The 23,939-nt window shown below is 34.5% G+C and overlaps 1 protein-coding gene across 5 annotated transcripts; it reads left to right on the top strand.

Moving 5' to 3' along the window:
- The first annotated feature begins 3,435 nt into the window (after nt 1-3,435).
- On the top strand, nt 3,436-12,013 carry SETH1 (phosphatidylinositolglycan synthase family protein). Of its 5 annotated transcripts, none has more exons than XR_016531018.1 (6): nt 3,436-3,788; nt 3,893-4,013; nt 4,094-4,144; nt 9,850-10,026; nt 11,249-11,454; nt 11,599-12,013. XR_016531018.1 is itself a non-coding variant. In XM_090315972.1 (5 exons), the coding sequence occupies exon 5, from the start codon at nt 9,865-9,867 to the stop codon at nt 10,774-10,776; it is 912 nt and encodes a 303-aa protein (XP_090172098.1). In that variant the 5' UTR covers nt 3,436-3,788; nt 3,893-4,013; nt 4,094-4,144; nt 8,410-9,411; nt 9,850-9,864; the 3' UTR covers nt 10,777-10,904. The 5 variants fall into 5 exon arrangements, 3 of the variants coding, with proteins under 3 accessions (XP_090172098.1, XP_038894274.1, XP_038894273.1); XR_016531017.1 differs by having other exon boundaries at nt 11,249-11,462; XM_090315972.1 differs by lacking the exons at nt 11,249-11,454; nt 11,599-12,013 and adding an exon at nt 8,410-9,411 and having other exon boundaries at nt 9,850-10,904.
- The last annotated feature ends 11,926 nt before the right edge of the window (nt 12,014-23,939 follow it).

Genomic DNA, 23,939 nt, shown 5'->3' with positions numbered 1-23,939 from the left:
TTCCTCCTTTTATATGATGCTGTAACTTTTCGTGATAATGCATAATGTTTTTTGTAATCTTATGTTTCTGTGAAATATTGAAAATTGGGAATAATCCCACTTCCGCTGTGGAACCTCACCGTTTCTTCAAGTATATGTTCCAATAGCTCCACCACAACATACTAAGATGGGTCCTCAAAGAAGATTAGGAATATATATTAAATATGACTCCCCATCAATTATCAAATATCTTAAACCCTTGACAACGACACGACTTGATAATTGTCATTTTAATGAGACAAATTTTCCAATATTAGGGGAAGAAATTAAGAAGTTGGAAAAAGAAATTACATGGAATACATTATTATTGTCTCATTTAAATCCTCGTACTGATCAATATGAACTTGAAGTTCAAAAGCTAATTCATTTGCAAAATATAACAAATCAATTACCGGATGTATTTGTAGATGTAAATAGTCAGTAGATATCAGTCTAATCCAGGATATGATCACTCGACATCCGTCAAGAACATCCTCTAGTATCTTCAGAGAATAAGGGTAAAGAAAGTAACTAAATCACATATACCAGCTGCAAATGTTCCATCGAAAATTGATATCCCAACACAGAAAGTTGTCACTAATGAGCCTGGAACACGCCAGAAGCGTGGTAAATCAGTGGGTTCCAAAGATAAAAGTCTTCGAAAAAGAAAAATAATTAATAGTCATGAAGATTTGGTTGAGGAGATAAACACCCATGAAGAAATCCTTGACATGACTAGTGAGGAAGGTGAAATACCTAAAGATAATAATGAGATTTCAATAAACTATGTCATGACAGAAAAAATATGGAACCGAACTAATGTAGTTATTGACAACATTTTTTGTATATAACGTTGCTCTTGATATTATTTCTGAAAATGAGAATTCTGAACCAAAATTTGTTGAAGAAGAATGTCGACATAGAAAAGATTGGCTTCAGTGGAAAGAAACAATCGATGTAGAATTAAACTCACTTTCAAAACATCAGGTTTTTGGATTAGTAGTTCGAACACCAAAAGATGTCAAACCTATGGGATACACATGGATATTTGTGAGGAAAAGAAATGAAAATAATGAGGTCACAAAATATAAAGCAAGACTAGTTGCACAAGGTTTTTCACAAATATCTGGTATTGATTATGAGGAGACGTATTCTCCGATGGTGGATGCAATTATACTAAGATATTTAATTGGTCTGACTGTGTATGAAAGTCTGGATATGCATCTTATGGATATAGTCACGACATATTTATATGGATCTCTTGATAATGATATTTGTATGAAAATCCCAGAAGGATTTAAGGTATCTAAAACATATAAATCAAATTCTGAGGAATTGTATTCAATGAAGTTATAAAAATCGCTATATGGATGGAATCAATCAGGATGAATGTGGTATGATCGTCTGAGTGGATATTTGTTGAAAAAAAGATATCAAAACAATCCAATATGTCCATGTGTTTTCATAAAGAAACCACAATCAAGATTTACTATTATAACTGTATATGTTGATGACTTAAATATATTTATGACTTCTAAAGAGCTTTAAAAGGCAATAGAATATCTTAAAAAGAATTTGTGATGAAAGATCTTCGAAAAACAAAATTTTGCCTTGGCTTGCAAATTGAGCATTTAGCATATGAGATATTTGTTCATCAGTCAACTTATACAGGAAAAGTTTTAAAAAGATTTTATATGGACAAACACATCTATTGAACATTCCAATGGAAGTGCATTTACTAGACATGAAGAAAGATATATTTCGACCTCAAGATGATAATAAAGAACTTCTTGGTCCTGAAGTACCATATCTTAGTGCAATTAGTACACTTACATATCTTGCTAATAATACAAGGCTAGATATTGATTTTCAGTAAATTTATTAGCAAGATATAGTTCTTCTCCAACAAAAAGACATTAGAAAGGAATTAAGCATATACTCTGTTATCTCCAAGGAACGATCGACATGGGTTTACTTTATTCAAATAAATCAAAATTTGATCTAGTTGGTTATGTAGATTCTGGATATTTATCTGATCCTCACAAAGCTAGATTTTAAATAGGTTATCTATTCACATGCGGAGGAACTGCTACTTTCTCAAATCATGCTAAAATTCTTGCAATTCACGAGACTAGTCGAAAATGTGTATGGCTAAGATCAATGGCTTAGCACATTCGTCAAACATGTGGTTTGTCTTCTAGTAAAAATCTTCCAACGATATTATACGAAGACAACACAACGTGCATATCTTAAATCATAAGGGGATATATTAAAGGAGATGGAACAAAACATATTTTACCGAAAATTTTCTACACCCATGATCTTTAAGAAAATGACGGCATCATTGTATAACAAATTTGTTCAAAAAATAACTCGGGAGACTTATTTACAAAGACATTGCCTACCGCAACCTTTGAAAAACCGGTGCACAATATTGGAATAAGGCAACTCAGAGATCTCAAGTAATGTTTTCAAGAGGGAGAGTAAATATACTTTTTAAGAGTATCAGATTTTATGAAATATGTATTCTTTTTCCTTCACTAGGATTTTTCCCAGTGAGTTTTTTCCTAGTAAGGTTTTACGATTATATATAATGGGTTTCTAAGGGGGAGTATTATAAAGATGTTAAATTAGGTGTAATGTAGAAGTCTATTATTAATGTCCATTAGTTATGTGTCACTTATCCATTACTCCATGTATTGTCCATGTGTCTCAAGATTGCATTGTTAATATCCATGTAATCCACATTCTACTTATCAAATTGCCTATAAATAGTGACATTTTGTGGGTTTTGAAAGACACATATATTGGTGATCAATCCAAAAAGATTGGAGAAAGTGGAGAAATCCATTCTTTGTTATTTTATTTACTTTTTGTCATTTATTTATTTTATATATTTTTATATTATATTATATTTATTTTAATATTTATTTATTTTACTATATATTATTATTATATTATATTTTCTTCATATGTATGTTTTTGTTGTGTGCTGTTAATTCACAACATAACCCTTATTTATTTTTTTTTGAAGAAGTCTTTAACCCTATTTTTTGGGACTATCTTTTTGGCAAATTCTCATCCTAAATTTAACAAAAGTTTGGGGTATTGAGTTGATTATTATAATTGGTGGATTATGGTGGTCCGTAGATTATAAGAATTAGTGTATGAGGTACAAACTATTTTAGTTTGAATAATAATAGTTTGTGTTTGGACCATAAACTATTTTTATTTGAAAAAAGAGTAAACACTGTGAGTGAGTGAAAACTAGTAAATATTGTAGTAAAAAAGATTTTGAAATAGTATTTACTATACTTAATTGTTGGTTATAAATAACTATATTATAGAATTTTAAAATTATATTTACTATACTTAATTGTAGATTATAAATAATTATACCTACTATTATTATTATATTGGGGGCTCGAGATATAGAATGAGTTACTAACTCTATCCCCTTCTAGTTTGTGCCCTAAATGGTTCGAAATGTCTATAATCTTTTTTTTTGAAATTATTTCCTTCAACGCCGGCAATCTGCTCCGCCTCTGTCTGCGTCGCCGCTCGCCGGCCACCTACGTCCGCGTCGCCACTCGCCTGATCACGGGTCGCCGCCGCTAAGCTTCCAGCTTTCTCTCTCTCATCCTGGTTGTATCACCACCTACCATCCCAGCCTCACGCAACTCCTCCGCCTCCGGTCGTCCATTGTGCCACGCTACCACCGGAGTTCCTCGTATGTCGCTGCCACGTATACGTTGTCGGATTGGCTGTGGGTAAGGGTTTAAGTGTAGTTTCTTGGGTTTTTTTCTTGGAGATGGTGAAAACCTATTGAGTTTTGGCATGAATTTAATATTTACCCATAATATCTGGATCTTAGAATTGCGAAATGGAGCATATTCGAACATCTATCAGTGCACATTCGAGCCCTTTGGTTTTGAACCCATTCGAACAGTCCCAAATACCCACCAGCAAAGAATTGGGTCCTTCCAAGTGTGGTGGTAAACTTTTGTTTTGACCGTTTCGAACTCAATTAGGTTGTCTTAGATATGCTCTAATCTTGAAACATCTCTTTTTTTAGGACTCGATTCAATTCCGGAGTGTTCATATTAGCTTTCGAGGCAAAAATTAGGTAAGATTACCCCTCTTGAGCACTCTTTCAGCTTTGAATAAGGATTTTGAACTCAATTCTAATTAAATGCTGGCTTCTTGCCTCTTTGGTTTATTTCAGGAGTGATATAGAATTATCGTATGTAGTTTCTACTCGTTAGGTTTGTTTGCTACGTTGGCATGCTGCATGATTTACTTGTTTTATTCCAGTATGTGATGAATATATTTATGAACTGTACTATTGTCTTGTGATGAATGTATATCTTTATGAACTGTATTTTCTTGTGATACATTTTGAGCATGCTGAATTGATGAATGTATATCCTGAAGTCTGTTCTGCACAGCCTTCAACTTACCCATAAAATGAAAACCTTCCCATCTTCCTTTTCCTTGAACCAGGTCGTTCCACCATCTAAGGAACTGGGATCCAAAAGAGGGGTGCTTAAGCCACATATTCTCAAAACGAAAGGGACAAGGCCCCACTGCTGGCACCCCGAGGTAATAATAATAGGCCAGTGGTCAGAAGTGACACTTGGGCCCACCACCTGTTGACCATCTCCAAACAACTTAACCCAATCCAAAGAAAGCAACGACTTGTCAGTCTTACTTCTCACTTTACTATTTGAACGAGTGAATTTCCCATTAAAAAAAAGGAGGATCAAACCACCTCCCCCCTCAATGAAATCATTAAATCTCCTCATAGATCTAATGCCTCTCCCCACCAAAGCCCTCTTGGCTTGAGATCGAGTTATACTAAAGTCTCCCACTAAACACCAAGTCGACCCACAAAGTCCAAAAAGGTCACCAAACTCGTTCAGGAACTCGACTCTTCCTCTAGTTCTAGGAGAGTCGTATACGCTTGTCCCCCACACACTTTCGTCATCCTTCCATATGAAAGAAATCAAAAGCGAAAAGATGCCCTTAATAACTTCCATTATAGTTAGAGAGCGACTATTCCATAGAGACAGGATGCTCCCAGATTTCCTCACATAATCAACACTCTCCCACTCCACCATTCTCGACCTCCACAAACTACCTATAAATTGCAACTCAAACTCACTCCGTTTGTCTCCACCAAAACCACAATATCTGGATTGTCCCACCTCTTGGGACAGTAATTCCTTAATTAACCTCTTCTTGTTGTGCCCCCACCCCTCGCACATTCCAAGGAATGTTCAACATTTGGACAGGATTCACCCGCTTCCTTTGAAGCCTTCTTTCTCTCATAGTTAATTGAGCTTTTGAGCTTTCACAACTCTCTCACAAACTTATTGATACCTTCCCCACCAGACTTCCTATTGGTAGTCTTCTTTTGTTTAGGGGACAAGTCAATATTGGACTCCTCAACACCCACCATACTGATTCCAAGAGAAGCCAACGCCTCCTACCCCTTGGCCCAACTCCCAAAAGACTCCCCTCTATCATGTGTTGTCCCTACTTTATTAACACCAAAGAAGGACGGTAGTTGGAGAGTGTGTGTTGATAGCAAGGCAATAAATAGATTATCATTAAATACCATTTTCCAATTCCACAAATTGATGACCTAATTGATCAATTGGGATGAGCTACTATATTATCCAAAGTCACCTTCGAAGTGGGTATCATCAAATAAGTATTCCACTAGAGGATGAGTGGAAAATGACATTCAAAATCAATGAAGGCTTACTCAAATGATTTATAATACCTTTTGGCCTATCAATACTCCAAGCACTTTCACGGGGTTAATGAATCAGGTTCTTTGTACGTTTCCCGTACAAATTTATGTATATATTTTGATGACATATTAGTTATAGTGTAACACCCCGTATTATAAAATTAGGATAATTTTGGAATAGATTATATCACCGAATCTCTTTCAAACCATTAATTTTAAATTAATGGGACTTCTCAGTTGTCAATTCTAATTTGTAAAAATTAGAAATTTCAGTTTAACTTCTTAAGTTAGCCAAATTGAATTTTGTAGAATGTTGGAAAGGAAAAAAGTTTGTTTTAACCTAAAATCATTAATCTCAAGATTTTGGAATTTAATACTAGAAAATATTTCCCAAATCTTTTAAGACTTTATTTTTGGGTAATTTGTGTTTTTGGAAAAATTATTTTGGGATATCTTGCAAATAAGGTTTTAAAACTAAGTTCTAACCGTGGAACTTTGATTTTACTATTTTAGGATCCTTTAGATTCATTTAGTAGCGCTTTAAGACGCTTAGTGAGTAGAATTCTACTTGTTGGGTCTGTTTCTTGTGTGCTAGCATGTTGTGTGATTTATTTCTATTATTCCTGTTATGTCTTATCATGAAATTTGTGATGCTTTCTGATGTGGTTGGGCACCCCTGGATGCATGTTGTATTGATTTTATTATGTATAACATGTTGAGGTGCTAGTATGTGGTTTTATGAATAAAAGCATACTGGTTGCTAGGATATTGTTGTATATGTACATGTGCAATGTTAAAAGCATCTTTCATTTATATGAATTTTGTCATAAGTCATGATTTAGATGGTGTGATAAGGAGGTTTGAAAGACTATGTTCATAAAGGGAAGTTGGGTGAAAAGTGTTGTGACCAATGAACTTAGAGAAGCATTGGGACCTTGAGTATGGTTAAGGGTCGATGCACAACTCAAGGCCTCAAGTACGGCTAAGGGTCGATGTGCAGTTCGAAGCCTTGGATATGGCTAAGGGTCGATGTGCAGTTCGAAGCCTTGGATATGGCTAAGGGTCTGACACTGAGTCCTAAGAGAACCTTGGGGCCTTGAGTACGGTTAAGGGTTGACAAGTGGTTCGAGCCTTGTGTACGATTGAGGGCGAACCTTGAGTGCTATAGGGGACATCATGGCCTTGAGTATGGTTAAGGGACGATGCACAGTTCAAGGCTTTAGGTATGGCTTAGGGTTGGACGATGAGTACCATGGAGGATGATGGGACCCTAAGTACGGTCAGGAGTCAATGTGCCTTGAAGGATTCAATTCAAAACATCTTTAGAAGGTGCGTGCACTAAATGATCGTGTAGTTCAGCATGCTTCATCGCATAGTCACTGATTGCATGATCACCCGATATACGATACCTCACGTGAAGGAAATTAGACATGAGGATTTCCATGAGTAGCGGAATGATCGTTCCAAATTCCATTCGATATTGAACATACACAATTATAGTATAAGAAACGGAAACTAACAAATCATTTACAATACGAAATTACAACATGCTTTACAATGAGATCAATGGATAAAATATCATACCTTTAAAGACTCATTCTTCAAACTCCCTCGATTACGAACGCTTGTTCAGTCTCCAAGACAGCAATACACAAACACTCGAACACAATGACCGCAACACAGGACGATCACCAGCAACCACCACACGAACAACGCGAACACACAACAAGCAACCTCCAAAACCTCGAACTCAGTCGAGTTGAGTGAGGACACCACCACAATGGTTACCTTGGTATTCTCGGTGTGAGAATCCAGAAGTGCGGGCTTTGTATGGACTTGGTTATAGGAAAAGACTAGAGGAATAATAATCGTATAGACAATTGAGCTAGTGGGAAATGAGAAATGTCTATCATATAGACGAATGCTCAATCGTGTAGAAGAAGGAAACCTATCGTATAGACAATGCCCTACGATCGTTTAGGTACGACAGCTGAGTGAACTATTGTATAGTAACACTCCACGATCGTTTAGTCTCTCTATCAGCTATCGTTTAGTGAAACAATTTCACTTGATAGCAATCCGTGAGTTCCTTTCCGAAAGTAGCAACTCTTCTAAATTTAAGAAAACATTTTTCCTTTTATCTCACGGTTACCATAAAACCACCAATAACCTCCCACTCAATTGGTTATTAGAGAAAAAGAGATAATTATCCAATAATTAATATTATCTTAAATATATATGATAACCAATTTACCGTATTATATTTATAACCTATAGTTCTTATATTTCATTTCATGAAACATATAAACCATAGTTCTTTTTCTATTTTATGGTACTTAATGTAAATCATATTTACATTAATCCTCCACTTGATGTATCTTATACATCATACCAATTATATCATATATAATTGGGTGTTGAGCAAACTAGAGGAGCTTGATTAGAAAATTAAGTATGCACTGTATGATGAGTTAGTTCATGTGTTTAGTGTGCTGTAACTGTTATTTATAATGAGCACTTATACTTGTATGATTGCTGTGTATGTGTAATGGTTGTTTGTACGTTTTTGAGGACCCTTCAGGTGTGGGCTACTTACCAGTACAAGTGTGTACTGACTCCACCAGATTTTGTAGGTGCTGACAAGTATCACGGTCGTGGTGATGCTAAGGAGGAAGCCTGAGAAAGATTGTACTTTAGATTTATGTCACTGTTTTCTTCCTTGGAACACCTAAATTGCCTTTTTACTGTCATTTAACCAATTATACATCCACCCCAAAAAATTCCTTCTCCTTATCAGTGAAATGCATTTTTTGTTTTATCATTGGGGATTTGGGAATTGAGATTGACCCTAGGAAAATTCAAGCCATTACTGATTGGCCCCCACCAAGGTTTGTCAAGGTCATTCAAGCCTTTCGTAGTCTTGCTTCTTTTTATAGAAAGTTCATAAAATTTTTTAGTTCTGTTACTACTCCATTGACAAACTGCTTGAGAAAAGGAAATTTTAAATGGGGTTCTGATCAACTAAGTGTTTTTTATGCTGCTAAAAATAAATTAGTGAATAGCCCTATTTTGAAACTCCCTGACTTTACACTTTCTTTTAAGGTGGCCAAGGATGCTTGTTGTGTAAGAGTTGGGGTGTTTTGTCTCAAAATGGCCATCCTATTGAATATTTTAGTGAGAAACTTAACCCTCTGGACAGAGTTGGAGCAAGTATGGTTTACACCATTGCCTTTTGTCCTTATTAAATATTAGGTGTGTCTAGGGAGAAGAGACAATGGAGTTTGGCCTTCTTATCCGTCGGGGGATATTTCGTGTAGGTCTTTCTTCCATATTTTGTATTACCTCAATCCCCTCTGAGATGCCTTAGCCTTATCCTCTATTTGGAAAAGTAAAATCTCCCAGAAGGTCAAATTCTTTGTGGCAAGTTTGACTTTGAAAATTTATTACCCTGGACCAAAGACAATTTCCTTTTGTGCATGTCCCGCAATGGTGCATTCTTTGCAATAGACAGGTGAAGATTGTCGACTAGTTGTTGTGGGGATGCCACTTTGCTCATTCCTTGTGGAGTAAATGCTTGAGTTTGTTTGGGTTATGTTTGGCTCAAGGCAGAGGTTGCAGCGCTACTGATTGAGAAGGTGCGTCTAAATCCTTCATTTTAGGAAAAGGGCAAAATTTTTGTGACAGACTTGTTTCTTTGCACTGTATGGGAATTTGACTTGCGAGGAACAACATAATCTTTTAGAGAGGTCGAGAGATTGAGGGAGGAGGTTCATGAGGTAGTTTTAATACGTTCATATGGGCATTTGTTAACTAACCTTTCTTTAATTTTGAACTTGATTTGATTTTTCCGGATTGAATTCCTTTTATGTTGTTACGTGGCTCCTCCTTTTCTGTAGTCATGTGATTACTCCTTTTGTTTGGGCCTTTTTTTTTGTATACACTTGTTTTTCTGTCATTTTTCTCAAACCTTATTTTAAAATATATTATCTTATGCCAGCTGATCTCCAAGTATATGGAACTTGACTTTCATTTGTCTTTGGACACTGTAACTCAAACACTTCTAATATTAGCAGGTCATTTAGTTAGTCATGGATTCTAGCACCAGTGGAGGCACTTATCACACACAGGCCAAATGGAGAAAAGTGGCATATGGAGGTATGCAACCTGGGTTTGATGACAACCACACCGACGAGTCTTTTCTTGAAGATATTGTCATGAATGCCAATGTTGTCAAGAGAGATATCCTAAAGGTGATGCTGGACTCTGTTTCCATATCCGAATATCTGTGCATCGTCACCCTTGTTGGCTTGGTTTGGACATACACACTTAGATCGACTCTTGATGAGAATTCCCTCTTATTTCTTGACATTGGTCTTCTTGGTTCAGGATTTCTAATTCTTCTTTTCACTGAAGGCTCACTCTCATTGAGCCTTCTCCTGCACTATTTTCTTAATATATCCTATTTCACTACTGGGTTGTATGTCTTGGCTCCCATCTACCAAACTCTGACTAGGTCCATTAGCTCAGATTCCATATGGGCATTGGCTGTTACACTTATTATTCTCCATCTCTTCCTACATGACTACTCAGGTTCCACTGTTAGAGCTCCTGGGGATCTTAAGAATCCAAGCTTAACCAGTTGCATTTCTTTAAATGCTTCTATTGTGGCCTCTGTTCTTATTGCTTCACGTCTTCCATCTCGGTTACATGTGTTTGCCATAATGTTGTTCTCATTGCAAGTTTTCCTTTTTGCTCCACTGGTTATTTACTCTATTAAGAAGTATTCTCTTCGTCTGCATCTCTTATTTTCTTTCTGTTTAATAACAGTTACCTTGGTGTACGTTCATTTTTTACACCAGTTATTTTTCATACTATTGGCGAGTCTATTGATTTTTGTAACCGTAGTTTGTCCTTTTTGGCTCATACGAATCCAGGAATTTAAGTTTGAGATCAATGGTCCTTGGGATGAGGCCAAGCTTTGTTTTGATATTAGAGATTGAGATTCTGTATAGAAAAGGTAGGAAAGGAAAAGTAAGAACTTGAGAAAGATTATTTCGATGGAGGTCAAATTGTATTTTGGATGGTTATAGTTCGAAATTCATGAATGTGGAATTCGATTCATCTTTAATTTTCTTAGCTATCTTCAATGATAATTTTATTGACATATTGGATTCATTGTTATTTCCATACTTCTAGTGTATTGATCAAATTTCAGCTTTACCCAGTTTCAGATCAGAAATTTCTGAACACAAATAGTTCTCTTTGCAAAACTTTAACAATCTTTTTCTGTAGCTTATTCATGCCCAGTATCAAAGAGCCCTCTGCTAATTCGATTATAAAGGATTTTGTAATTACTCAATAGGTCTCATCTTTGGAGGTCATTCTTTTTAGTGGCCTTCCGTTTTTTGGATTTGTTTGTTTTGGATATTTGTGTATTCTTTTTCTCAAATGGAAGTTTTTGTTTTTGTTTAGTTAAAGGCGGTTGATAGGACAGTGTTGGTTTATGTGTTTTGGAAAGCTCTTTTCATTTGGAAAAGAGGTCGGGAGACCATGCGAATGGTTGAATTGATGACTTTGCTTCGATCTCTTTGACTGAACCTGAAGGAGACTTCAATCATTCAACTTTAGCTGAAGAAGGAATGGATCATATTCTGGGTTGTGAGACTTCTGTATGCGGGGTATAAAAGTGAGATGAATAAAAAAAAAAAAAATTTACAGTTTATACTCTTAAACTTTATCAGTAGATTGTATTAATTAAATTAATTTAAACTAATGTAAATAACTATAGCTCAACTACAATAAAGTTTGGGTTTTCCTTAAAGGTTGGAAGGTGGAGGTCAGACAGTGGTGCCTAGTTTGCAGAGGGAAGAAAGAGACGGTGGGGCATGCTTTGTTTGCGTGTCTTAGGGCTTGGACAATATGGAACAATCTCTTGTCAAGGGTGTGGAGCTCTATGTTCAAGCAGATGAGTTGTTTCAACATTTGGATGGAGGTCGCCTAAACAATGGCGAGTTGACTCGAGCTTGTATAACAGCATGGGCCATTTGAGATCGATACAAAATAATCTGAACCCCATTCTTCCGGTGAGCTGGTGTGAGTGTACTGTGGACTACGAGGTTGGTTTCGGTTCTGTGCCAAAGGATCATAATAATTTTATTGATACGTCAACGACATCTCCATTATATGAGCTCTCTTGTGGAGACTTGAGTATAATTATTAGTTTTAGATTTTAATTGATATCATTGTTAAAATCTAACGACGTTAAATAATTTTTTAAAAGTGGAAAAATGGTTTAAGATTCTTTCGAAGACGAGGTTTTGTGCGTCCTTCCAAAATGTAGAAATCTTCTTACAAATTTATAAATTCTCAAATATTAATGAAAAAGATTAAGAAAAATAAAACTGTGAAATTATAGGAAAAGACGGTAATAATACAATTAGTTGCTTGTAATATCTATAAACTGCGTAGTTATAGGATTGAACTTTACACCATGATGTGTAATTGGGGTGTTTAAAAGATCTGATGACTTGAAAATATCGATCAACTCAACTCAATTCGTATAATTTGGGTTAGGTTATCAATTTTCTTGGGTTGATTGGGTTCAAAATAAAAATTTTATGGGTTAGTTGGTTCAAATAAATGAAAATTTTATGGGTTCGATTGGTTTATGGGTCACTTAAAATAACCCAAACCAATCACAATCAACCCGAACTTATATTAACTTTAATATATATATATATATATATATATATATATATATATTATGATACAATTAGATATACAATTTATTTTTAGTTTTATTTTAATTCATTAGTTTTTTGGATAATTTATTCTCCAACAATTCTTAAAAATAGTTTTTTTAACACTTCAGAAAGGGATTTTACATTATATAAATTGAAATTGAGTGGTTAATCTTAATTCAATATATGAAAATAGTTAAATCAAATTTTTACGTATTAACATTTTACTTCCTTTTAGAACAAAAATTGAAATAAATGACCCAAGTAACCCGAATCAACCTAACTCAAATGTTTGATTGTTGAGTTTGGGTTGGGTTTAATTTTTTTTATATTAAGATTATTTGGGTTGAAGAAATTTACAACTCGAATAATTGGGTTGGGTCTACAAACCCAATCCAATCCAACCCACGGACGCCCCTAACGTGTTTTATGCGTTATTTTGTTGAGAAATATATTCTATTGTGGCTTATTTTATTTGTTTTGGTCTTTATGGGTCACCTGGGTGGATGTCTATAGTTTGTCTTGTTGAAGTCTCTAGGCAGTCTATTTCTCTTGTTCTTTATCTTGGTGTTGGAGGACTATCTTTCATGTTCGAGGCAGTTTACAACCTTAGTTTATTTTTTGATTGGATAAGGGTGTCACCATTTTATTTTGTTTTGACCCTTGGTTAGAAGGGGCCTTTTTCTTCAACAACTTAGTACGATAGTTATTTTAGATGGAACAGTTTCCTTCATACTAAGGTTTTTGAATTCCCCCGTCTAGATGAAACTTGGGCTTGACCTTCTGATTCTAGAGGGTTGGTTCAACTCTTGGAGCAATTACAATCAATAATGCTTGAGGTTGGGTGGGAGGATCATGTGACTTGACTCTCCTATCGTTGTGAAGTCTTTTTAGTTAGTTGCCAGTGCTCGGGAGTATTTGTGGCTTAGACATCTTGTGGTGGCTTACATTACAAGAAAAATGGACATTCTCGATGTCTAAAACAACTATCGAGAAATACATCGTTAGGAGAGAGACTATCTCCCGACTATGTAAGGGTGCCGTCGGGAGTGCTCAATAACTCCCAACACAGTATGTACCTCATAGGCAGTTTATAAGAACTCTCGATGCCCCAAAAGCAGGCGTCGGGTGTTTGACAAAACTCCCAATACCTCACCATGCTCGTCGGGGATTGGGAACGAAGGCCAATTTGGAAGGGTTAAATTCTCGACAGTTACAATAGCCCGTCAGGAGTTTCGATTTAAAACCCCAAAATCGAACCCCCAATTTCATATATGCTTTCTTCCTTTCTTCTAACCTTAACACATAGAACATAAACCCCCAATCGAACCAGCTGATTTCGGCCGTCGTTCGTTCGTTCTTTTGTCATCCCTCGCCGTTCATCCTTCAATCGTTTATTTGTCCTTCAATCGTCCGTTCGTCCATCAAACCAACCGTTCGTTCGTGTTGTTCGTTGTCGTTCATCCATCGTCTGCTGTTTGTCATTCATTGTCCATCGACCGTTCGTCATTCAATCTTCAAGGCAGCTGATCGTTGTCCATTGAAAACTACTTTCAGTGAGTTAAACTTTGACTTTTAGAGTTGTTTTTTTTAATATATTATATTTATATCCTTGGTGTTACGTTCCATATCTATCATAATGGATATTTAGTACCATAATTTTACATAATTAGGAAATTGTTTTCAATTAACTTTTGATAATTCATTAGGATTGTATGAACATATGTTAAAACTTTGGTAATAAATGAATTGATTCCTTTGCAAGAACAAAAAGTAAGTAAACAAACAAATAAATCGATTTCTACATGAAGAGTTTTGTAAATTAATTTAGCATTAATCTCCTTTTGGCATTAATTTGGTGAATAGGTTTGTAGGATGAAAGGGTGATGAAAGGAAATAATAAATGGGATGGGTCACACTTGTTGGGTTGGGGGTTTTTCTTATAAAGTTGTAATATTACCTCAACCTTATAGTCATGAATGAATTTGGACCTATGATCCATAGCAAAAAAAAAATAAAAAAATAAAAAATAAAAAATAAAAAATAAAAAATAAAAAAATAAAAAGAGAAGTATTTTGAGGGTAATGTAGTAGTTTATCATTCATTGAAAGATTTTGATTTACCAAAGAGGTATATATACAAAGACATTTGAATGATCTTTATCTTTTGTGTAATGTGTTCTCTCTATCTCTTGAAATTAGGAATTTAGAAGTGTTATGATGTTCCTAGAAGATGTTATGCTTTTGACCCTCCCTCCAATTTCTTTGCTATGTTATTGTCCTATAGCTTTGTTGATGAGGTGTTTATGGCTTCTATTGAGCTTTGTTTCGATGTTAATTAATGAGTTTTGTTTAGTTTGCTTGTTGAAATTTATTAACCATTAATGAAAATGACATTTTTTGTTTAGATTGATATATATGTAGGTAGGAAGAATTGTTAAAACCTAAGGAATGTAACTTTTTATTTATTTATTATTATTTATTTTATAAGACATAGCTTTGCTCAAAGAAAGTAAGACTTGGCTACATTTTACCTTGAATGAAAAGATGATGTGATGGGATTTTATTCCCTATTCTCTTTATTCATGAACCACCAACAATTAATCTGTTTCAATTTGATCTTTGTACTATTCATTATCTAAATAATACATGTTATAATTTCTTTTGGATTACAAGTTGGTCAAGAAAGGTTTATCTTTAAGAATGAATAAAGAATCGATTGAACTTAGGAATAAGTTATCAGTGGAGTATAGAGAAGGAGCATCAAAATTTTTAGATGTGGCAAAGTTTCATGTTAACGATTTCAGACGAATAAGATGCCCATGTAAGAATTGTATGAATTCAATGTGGGAAAACTGAGATGTTGTGGAGCTATATCTATTAACATATGGAATATCTCCCTCATATTGTGAATGAGTATATCATGGATAGCCAATTAACTTATCTAGAGGTTTTGAAAGTCATACAACTCATTTAATACACAATGTTGAAACAAATAGTATAAAGGATAATGTTGTTTAAGAAAATGAAATGTTGAATCTTATAAACGATCTACAAGTTCCAATTGAAAACGAAGATGCAAATGAAGAAGGGATTGAGAATGAAATGTTCTCTAATGGTCAAGAAAGAGATACCATGAACTTATTCGATGATTTAATGACTGAAGCACGTAATGAACTATACCCTAGTTATTCACAATTTTCGTCCTTGAACTTTTTAGTGAAGTTGATACATATCAAAGTTCTTAACGGCTAGAGTAACAAATCGTTTGACATGTTGCTAGAATTGTTAAAAGCAGCGTTTCCAGCCGGCACTACTATACTTACTTCCTTTATGAAGCTAAATTATGTGACTTAGGCCCAAGTTATGAGTCTATTCATGTGTGCAAATACGATTGTGTAATGTACTGGAAAGAATTTGCATATTTGCAATAATGATCCGTTAGCGGTGAGTCTCGGTACAAAGTTAATGATGACAAAGGTGAAAAAAATACCACATATGGTATTACGCCATTTTCCATTGATACCAAGATTAAAGTGATTGTTTGCATCAAACTAAGGCGCTTCTAAAATGAGATGTCAGAAAGATAAACGAGTTGAAACAGAGGACGTGTTATGACATCTAGCTGATACAGAGGGGTGGAAACATTTTGATCGTGAATTTCCTCATTTCGCTTTAGATCCTTGAAATGTTTGTTTGAGATTAGCTTTAGATGGGTTCAATCTGTTTGGAAATATAAGTACTTCGTATAGTATGTGACCTGTGGTGATAATCCCTTATAGTTTCCCACCTTAGAAATTCATGAAGGAAACAAACTTCTTCATGTCTTTGCTCATACCTGGTCCAAAATCTCCTGGAAAGGAAATTGATGTTTACTTGCAGCCGTTGATTGAATATTTGAAAGAATTATGGACTATTGCTATGCGAACTTATAATTGTGTTACTGGTGAGTTTTTTCAAATATATGCGACCTTATTGTGGACTATTAATGATTTTCATGTGTACAATGACTTATTTGGGTGGAGTACAAAAGGTTATCAAGCATGTCTCATATGTAAAGAAGATAATTTGTCCTTTGGGATAAGAGGGAAAATATCATTCATAGGATATCGACTTTATCTTCCAAAGAATCATAGTTGGCGTCGAAGTAGGCAACATGATGGAAAAGTTGAACATAGACCTCCTCCAATCATAATGAATGGAGAAGAGATCTTATAACAAATAAATACGTTGAACTTTCCTGTTCTTAGCAAACATCCATCGAAGCAAAATAAGAAAAGAAAACGAATTCTAAACTGGACTAAGAAAAGTATGTTTTTCCAACTTCCATATTGGTCTAGACTATTGTTACAAAATAAATTGGATATGATGCATATTGAAAAAAATATATGCGACAACTCGGTAGGTACATTGTTAAATATTGAAGGAAAAACGAAGGACACAACAAACGCTCAGTTAGACCTACAAGATTTGAAGACAAGAAAGGACTTACACTTGATACAAGTTGATAACAGATTTATAAAGCCACATGCAACAAACATATTAATTAATAGTGAACGAATTTCACTTTGCAAATATTTGAAATCAGTAAAATTTCCTGATGGAGTTGTGTATAATATACTACGATGTGTGAATGATAATGATGGAAAAATACCAGGGCTGAAAACACACAACTACCATGTTTTGCATCATAGACTACTCCCTATTGGTATTCAAGCATACCTATCGAAGAACATGTCCACTGCTATCGTTGAGTTGTGTGCATTCTTTTGCGACTTATGTGCAAAAACAATACGTGTAAGTGATTTGAACCGACTACAAGCAGACATCATAGTCATACTTTGTAAGTTGGAGAAAATATTCCTGTTTGCCTTCTTCGATGTAATGGTACACCTTGCTATTCATCTACCATATGAAACCAAAGTGATGGGTCTGGTTAGTTACAGTTGGATGTATCCTATTGAAAGTAGTTTACGAACATTAAAACAATTTGTATGGAACAAAGTGTTGGATTTTATGCCCTAAAGCTCGTAGATAGTGAATGTAACTAAATGACCGTCATTAATAAATAGTTATTAATGTTTTTCTCAATAAGTGTTATTGATGTTTTATTTAATTTTTTCTTATTAACCGTAAAATCCAATAAACTAACATCCTAGGCTGTCTTATGAGTCTTGAACTATATGTAGAGACATATAGGGAACAATGTTCAAGATATAGCTTACAAGGTCTATAGTATAGGGGTAAGGTTGGGTATCTTATCCTGGTAATACTATTGATATGACCTACTTTATATTTTATTACAAACGCAGTGATCCAACGCGTTCGTGTAGGAGACAAGCGACTGAGGGTATCCTGAGCAATGACCAAGAAATAATAACCATTAGATGTAACTTCGTTGACTAGTTAGGTTTCTATTTCAATAGGATGACCTAGGCAACTTAGTCTTACTCCTGAGTATATTATGAACTCCTATTCATGAGGGATTGTCCTTTGATTTGTATGGGTGAGAGTGGCCAGTTCGCCGACTCAATATGTCACCATTTTGGGGATAAGATCGAGTGGATAGCTGGGAACATAATCATACAAAGATGAATTTCACTTTTTCCCAACTTTAGGGTAAGTAAATGAGTATTCCCTTAAGTGGTGTCTTTAGGACTTAAACAAAGGGCCTTACCCTCACACTGGCCCAAGAGGGTTTCTATTTAATGGTTGGACTAAAAACAGGTAGAGAAGCATTGGTACTTAAGGATGTAGAGGTAACCCAGGGGTAAAATGATAATTTGACCAAGCTAGTGTTACGAACAATTGTGAAGGACTAACTTGCTGTTATTGGTCTATATCCATGGACATAGAAACATATCTGTAGTGAGAAGAGTGCAATTGTGGGTCTTTAGCAGAGTGTACTCACAGTTAACGAATATTGATTAATTTGGTTAATGAGTTTAACCCATTAGTCTCACATGGAGCTTATGATCTGTAGGTCCATTAGGTCCCCTTTCTAACTTGTAAAGGGTATTGAGGTAATTTGTCATTAAATTGAATTTGAAATGTTCAAATTCAGAATTGAGATTTTTTTAATGTATGTTGTACATTTTAATATAAAGTTTAATTTTAGACTTTATTATTAATTTTGGATATGATTCAAAATTAATAAATGAGAGAACAAAATATTTGAAAGGAGTTTAAATATTAATTTAATATGAATAAGATTCATATTAGAAACTATAGATTAAAAATAATGTGCATTGGATGCGCATTAAAACTATAGGTTAAATGAGAGAAATGTTTTTGAATATGATTCAAATGGGAAATTAAATTAAATATGTGATATTTAATTGGATGATTAATTAATTGAAGAATTACTTAATTTAATTTAATTAAAATTTGACTTTCATTAAACTGATTAAATCAAAACTATAGGTTAAAGTTAATGTACATTAGATGTGCATTAAAAACTATAGGTTATGTGAGAGAGAACCATATAAATATGATTTAAATGGTTATTGGTTTTTATTTATTTTAATTAAATTAAACAAATAGTTTTATTTAATTTTAATTAAATAAAAATGTAACTTCCCACGTAGGGGAGTTATAAGAGAGGGATGAATCCCACATCTCTTCACTTCTCTCTCGTTCTCTCTTTATTAAAAAAAATGTTGAAAGCTGGATTTTTTTTTTTTTCCAGAATCCTCCCAATTTCTAAGGAGAATCCCACAATTCTCAAATTCTCAATTGAGGACTCTAAGTGGTGGTGCCCATTCCAATTCATACTAAAGAATTCCATATAATTCCCAAAAGGTTTGCAAGGTAGGGTTTCTTCTCTTGGTAGGTTTTGTTTATTGCATGCTTAATCTATTTTGATCGATAGTTTTTATTCAAAAAAAAAATTGTTTTGATTAATGACATATATTATGGCTTCTCTGCCTTAGGGTTTTCATCCCCAAATTATATTATCAATTTGGCCATTTAATTTGGATTTACTGTATCAAGAATGTTATTGTTTGCAATTGAACGTTTTCGGCAATATTTGGCCTTAGATTTACAATTTTGATATGAGTAATGTAAAGCCCCTGTGTTTCTTTGGACATTATTGTTGTAAATCATTCCTATGTAAGTTTGGGTCTAAAATTAGGATTCGTCTCAATAAGGATTGAGACCTTTTTGGTAAAAAATCGCAATTCTGCCGACATTTGCATCCCTGCACAATTCTAGAGAGAATTAGAATTAGCAAAGCTGGTCCGATTCGACTACGATTCAGTTGGTGGTCCAGTTTGGTTGGGTTGGCTTGTTTGTAGGTTGGTGATTCAATTCATGCCGGTTTAGGTTGGTCTGGTCCAATTCTAGAGTGGTTGAAGAAATTTTAGGATAAAATTAGCTAAATTAGTGTAATTTATTACTTTATTTTATCCCAGGGGCCAAAAATTACATGTTCATTTGTTATTTAAATTTTTTGTGAATGCCATTTAAATAAATCCCACCTTAGGTTAAGTATGTTCATGCATTTTTTGTATATTACAAGTGTTATAATGTATGGTATGAAATGCATGATTTATAACTTAAAGATTTATTTAATGTATGTGATATGTTAAATATATGAAAATGGAGAAACATGTTGCATGACATTAATTAGAAAAAATAATTAGTTATACATATGAAATGCATGTAATATGGTTTAATTTTTTTTATTTAGAATATGATTATTAATTAATTAAAACCATAGTGAGCATGCTAAAGGACTAATCATTAAAATTTGTAATAGTTATAAAAATTAATGATTAGCAACTATTAACCTATAATAAAGAGTTGCATACAAACATAGGATATTAGGAAAAATATTTTATTAATTTTAAATTATTTAAAATTAGTTAGACCTAAGATCAAATTTCTAATTAGATTAGAATAATTACTTAGTTTCTTTTAAAATAGTTTTAAAATTGACTAAGTAGGACAAATAGGATTAAACTTATAAGGAAACTCAACCGATACAGTCTAGATTGGAGGTATTTAAGTTGGCAGTTTACGTAACACCTTCTAACTAGGAACTAGATCGAAACCTAATTTGAATTAATCGAGGTCCTATTAGCATGAAATGTCACTAGGTAAATTAAAAAGTTTAATACACCTAGAACTTTAGTTTAAAGACCTTATTATAAGAGTTATAATAGGCATAAACTTAGATAGATTCATTACTTGGAATTTAGCTAAGTATAACAAAATCCTAAAATAATTAGAACATTTTAGTGGGAGAAAAATGATATATATGATATATCATTTTTAAGATCTCATGTCCCTAAGTGTTCACAACGTGAGATCCATGTTGGCTTCGTGTCGTCCTAGGTGCGGCCTCCCTTAGGAAAGTGTTTGCATGGGTCAATATCAAGGTGAATAGTGGCAATGTTCATAGTAAGTGAAAGAAGGACACGCGTCAATGTATCCTACGGTTTCCTTCATTAGGTTGCATCGTGATATTCTTATGATCCGCCTACGTGTCTTCCTAGAGTGACCATCCCTTTGAAGGGCTTGGTCATAGGTTTCGGAACAACGCAAACTCCAGAAATAGATAGGATTTCTTAGGTTAATTTTTAACAGTTGTCTTTTCTAATGGTAGCCTGTTGAAGCGTACCTCTAAAATTCGAAAATGAAAGGTCACACTTACAGAATGAATTAAATGAGTTAATGAATCCTTGACCAAAATAACGATAGCTAAGAGCTATAGGAATTAGAGGTATTCTAGAATTAGTAATTAGTTGAGAAAGTCTCAATTTAGAGGAGGGATGACTGATCATCCTTGGGTGGATGTTGTCCTAAACCTCTGAAGTATCGTTGCAAAAATAAAATCAATAATTTATTTAGGATTCTATGATTGCTTGTTTTTTGTTGAATTGATTGGATATTTTTTGTGATGGGTTAAGGCAAAGATATCTAAAACGGTCATTTGTTTGTTTGTTTTTCAACATATCTTCCTCAATTATCAACCTACTTTAAAAATTTAAAACTAACCGGAGAGAATAACGTGACGTGGAAATCTAACTTGAATACGATTTTAGTTATAGATGATCTACGGTTTGTCTTAACCGAGGAGTGTCCTCAAGTCCCTGCTCGTAATGAACCTTTAAGTGTTAGGGATGCAAATGACCATTGGGCAAAGGCCAATGAAAAGGCTTGAGTCTATATCTTAGCGAGTTTGTGTAACGTACTCAACAAGAAACATGAGGCCATGTTCATTGCTCGTGAGATCATGGAGTCCCTCCAGGGTATGTTTAGGAAACCGTCCATTTAAATCTGACACGAGGCCTTCAAATACGTTTATAATGCACGTTTGAAGGAAGGCCAATCAGTTAGAGAACATTTCTCAACTTGATGGTCAAGTTCAACATGGCTGAAATGAACAGAACGGCTATTGACGAGCAAAGTTAGGTGTCTTTTATTCTAGAATCTCTCTCGAAGAGCTTTCTTCAATTCCGTAGCAATGCGATTATGAATAAAATCTAGTATACCATAACAACTCTCCTGAATGAGTTGCAGGCTTACCAGTCTCTTATGAAAGGTAAGTGACTGGTAGAAAGAGAGACAAATGTTGCCCATTCCAGAAAGTTCCATAAGGGTTCATCCTCAGGAACTAAGTATGTACCCTCATCTTCTGGTCTTAAGAAGTTCCAGAAGAAGAAAGAAGGAAAGGGGAAGGCTCCCTCTGCTGGGAAGAGTAAGAGAAAGGCCAAGGCAGTCGACAAGGACAAGTGCATCCACTCAATGTGAAAGGTCACTAGAAGCAGAACTGTCCAAAGTACCTTGCTGAGAAGAAGAAGAAAAAGGAAGGTAAATGCGATTTACTTGTTTTAGAAACATGTTTAGTAGAAAATGACCACAATGCCTGGATACTTGATTCAGGAGCCACTGATCATGTTTATTCTTCTTTATAGGGAACTAGTTCCTTCCAGTAGCTTGCTGAGGGTGAAATGACGCTCAAGGTTGGAACTAGAGACGCCATTTCAACTCCTGTAATAAGAGTTGCTAGGTTGTTTTTTGGAAATAGATTTTTATTTTTAGAAAATCTGTATATAGTTCCTAAAATGAAGAGGAACTTAGTATCTATTTCCTGTTTAATTGAATAATTGTATTCCATAATTTTCATATAATGAAGTGTTCATTTTGAAAAATAGTGTACATATGTGTTCAACAAAACTAAAAAAACAACTTATATGTGTTAAGACCAATTGAAATAAAAACACTCTTAAATCATTAAATGTTTAAAACTGTTAATACTCAAACTAAAAGACAAATAATTTCTCCAAGTAACAATAATACTTATCTTTGACACTTAAGATTAGGTCACATTAATCTCAATAGGATTGGAAGATTGGTAAAGAATTGACTTCTAAGTGAGTTAGAAGATGATTCATTACCTATATGTGAATCTTGTCTTAAGGGTAAGATAACTAAAGACTTCTTAATGGAAAAGGTTATAGAGCCAAAGAGCCCTTAAAGCTTACACATTCGGATCTTTGTGGTTCAATGAATCTAAAAGTTCGAGGAGAGTACAAATTCTTCATCTATTTTATAGATGATTATTCGAGGTATGGTTACTTATACCTAATGGAATATAAGTCTGAAGCCCTTGAAAAGTTCAAGGAGTATAAGGCAGAAGTTGAAACTCTATTAGGTAAGACTATTAAAACACTTCGATCTGATCGAGGTGGAGAATATATGGATTTAAGATTCCAAGACTATATGATAGAACATGGAATCCAATATCAACTTTTAGCACCTAGTACACTTTAGCAAAAAGGTGTATCGAAAAGGAGAAATAGAACCTTGTTAGATATGGTACGTTTTATGATGAGCTATGCTCAATTTCCTAGCGTTTTGGGGGTACGCAGTAGAGACTGCAATTCATATCTTGAACAATGTTCCCTCGAAGTGTGTTTCTGAAACACCTTTCGAGTTATGGAGGGGGCATAAATCTGGTTTGCGCTACTTCAGAATCTGGGGTTGTCCAGCACATGTACTAGTAACAAATCCTAAGAAATTGGAACCTTTATCAAGATTATGCTAATTTTTTGGTTACCTTAAGGAAACGAGAAGTGGTCTATTCTTCGATCCACAAGAAAACAAAGTGTTTGTATCGATCAACGCTACATTCATGGAGGAAGACCACATGAGAGATCATAAACCACAAAGCAAATTAGTATTAAGTGAAGCTACTAAAGAATCAACCAAAGTTGTTGATGATGATGTTGGTCCTTCATCAAGAGTTAATGAAGAGACTAGTACTTCAAGTCAGTCTCGTCTTTCTCAATCGTTGAGAGTGCCTGAACATAGTGGGAGGATTGTAGCACAACCTGATCGTTACTTGGGTTTAACTGAAACTTAGGTCGTCTTACCAGATGATGTTGTTGAGGATCCATTGTCTTATAGGCAGGC

Source organism: Benincasa hispida, chromosome 8 (assembly GCF_027475165.1).
Source record: "Benincasa hispida cultivar pf3 chromosome 8, pf3_genome.v1.1, whole genome shotgun sequence".
Taxonomy (NCBI): Eukaryota; Viridiplantae; Streptophyta; class Magnoliopsida; order Cucurbitales; family Cucurbitaceae; genus Benincasa; species Benincasa hispida.
The sequence above is the reverse complement of the archived record's forward strand: the minus strand, read 5'-3'. Positions and strand labels throughout refer to the sequence as shown.

What these genes read in the sequence shown, in the direction of transcription:
- SETH1 (XM_039038345.2), top strand. Translation starts at nt 9,865, where the DNA reads ATGGATTCTAGCACCAGTGGAGGCACTTATCACACACAGGCCAAATGG.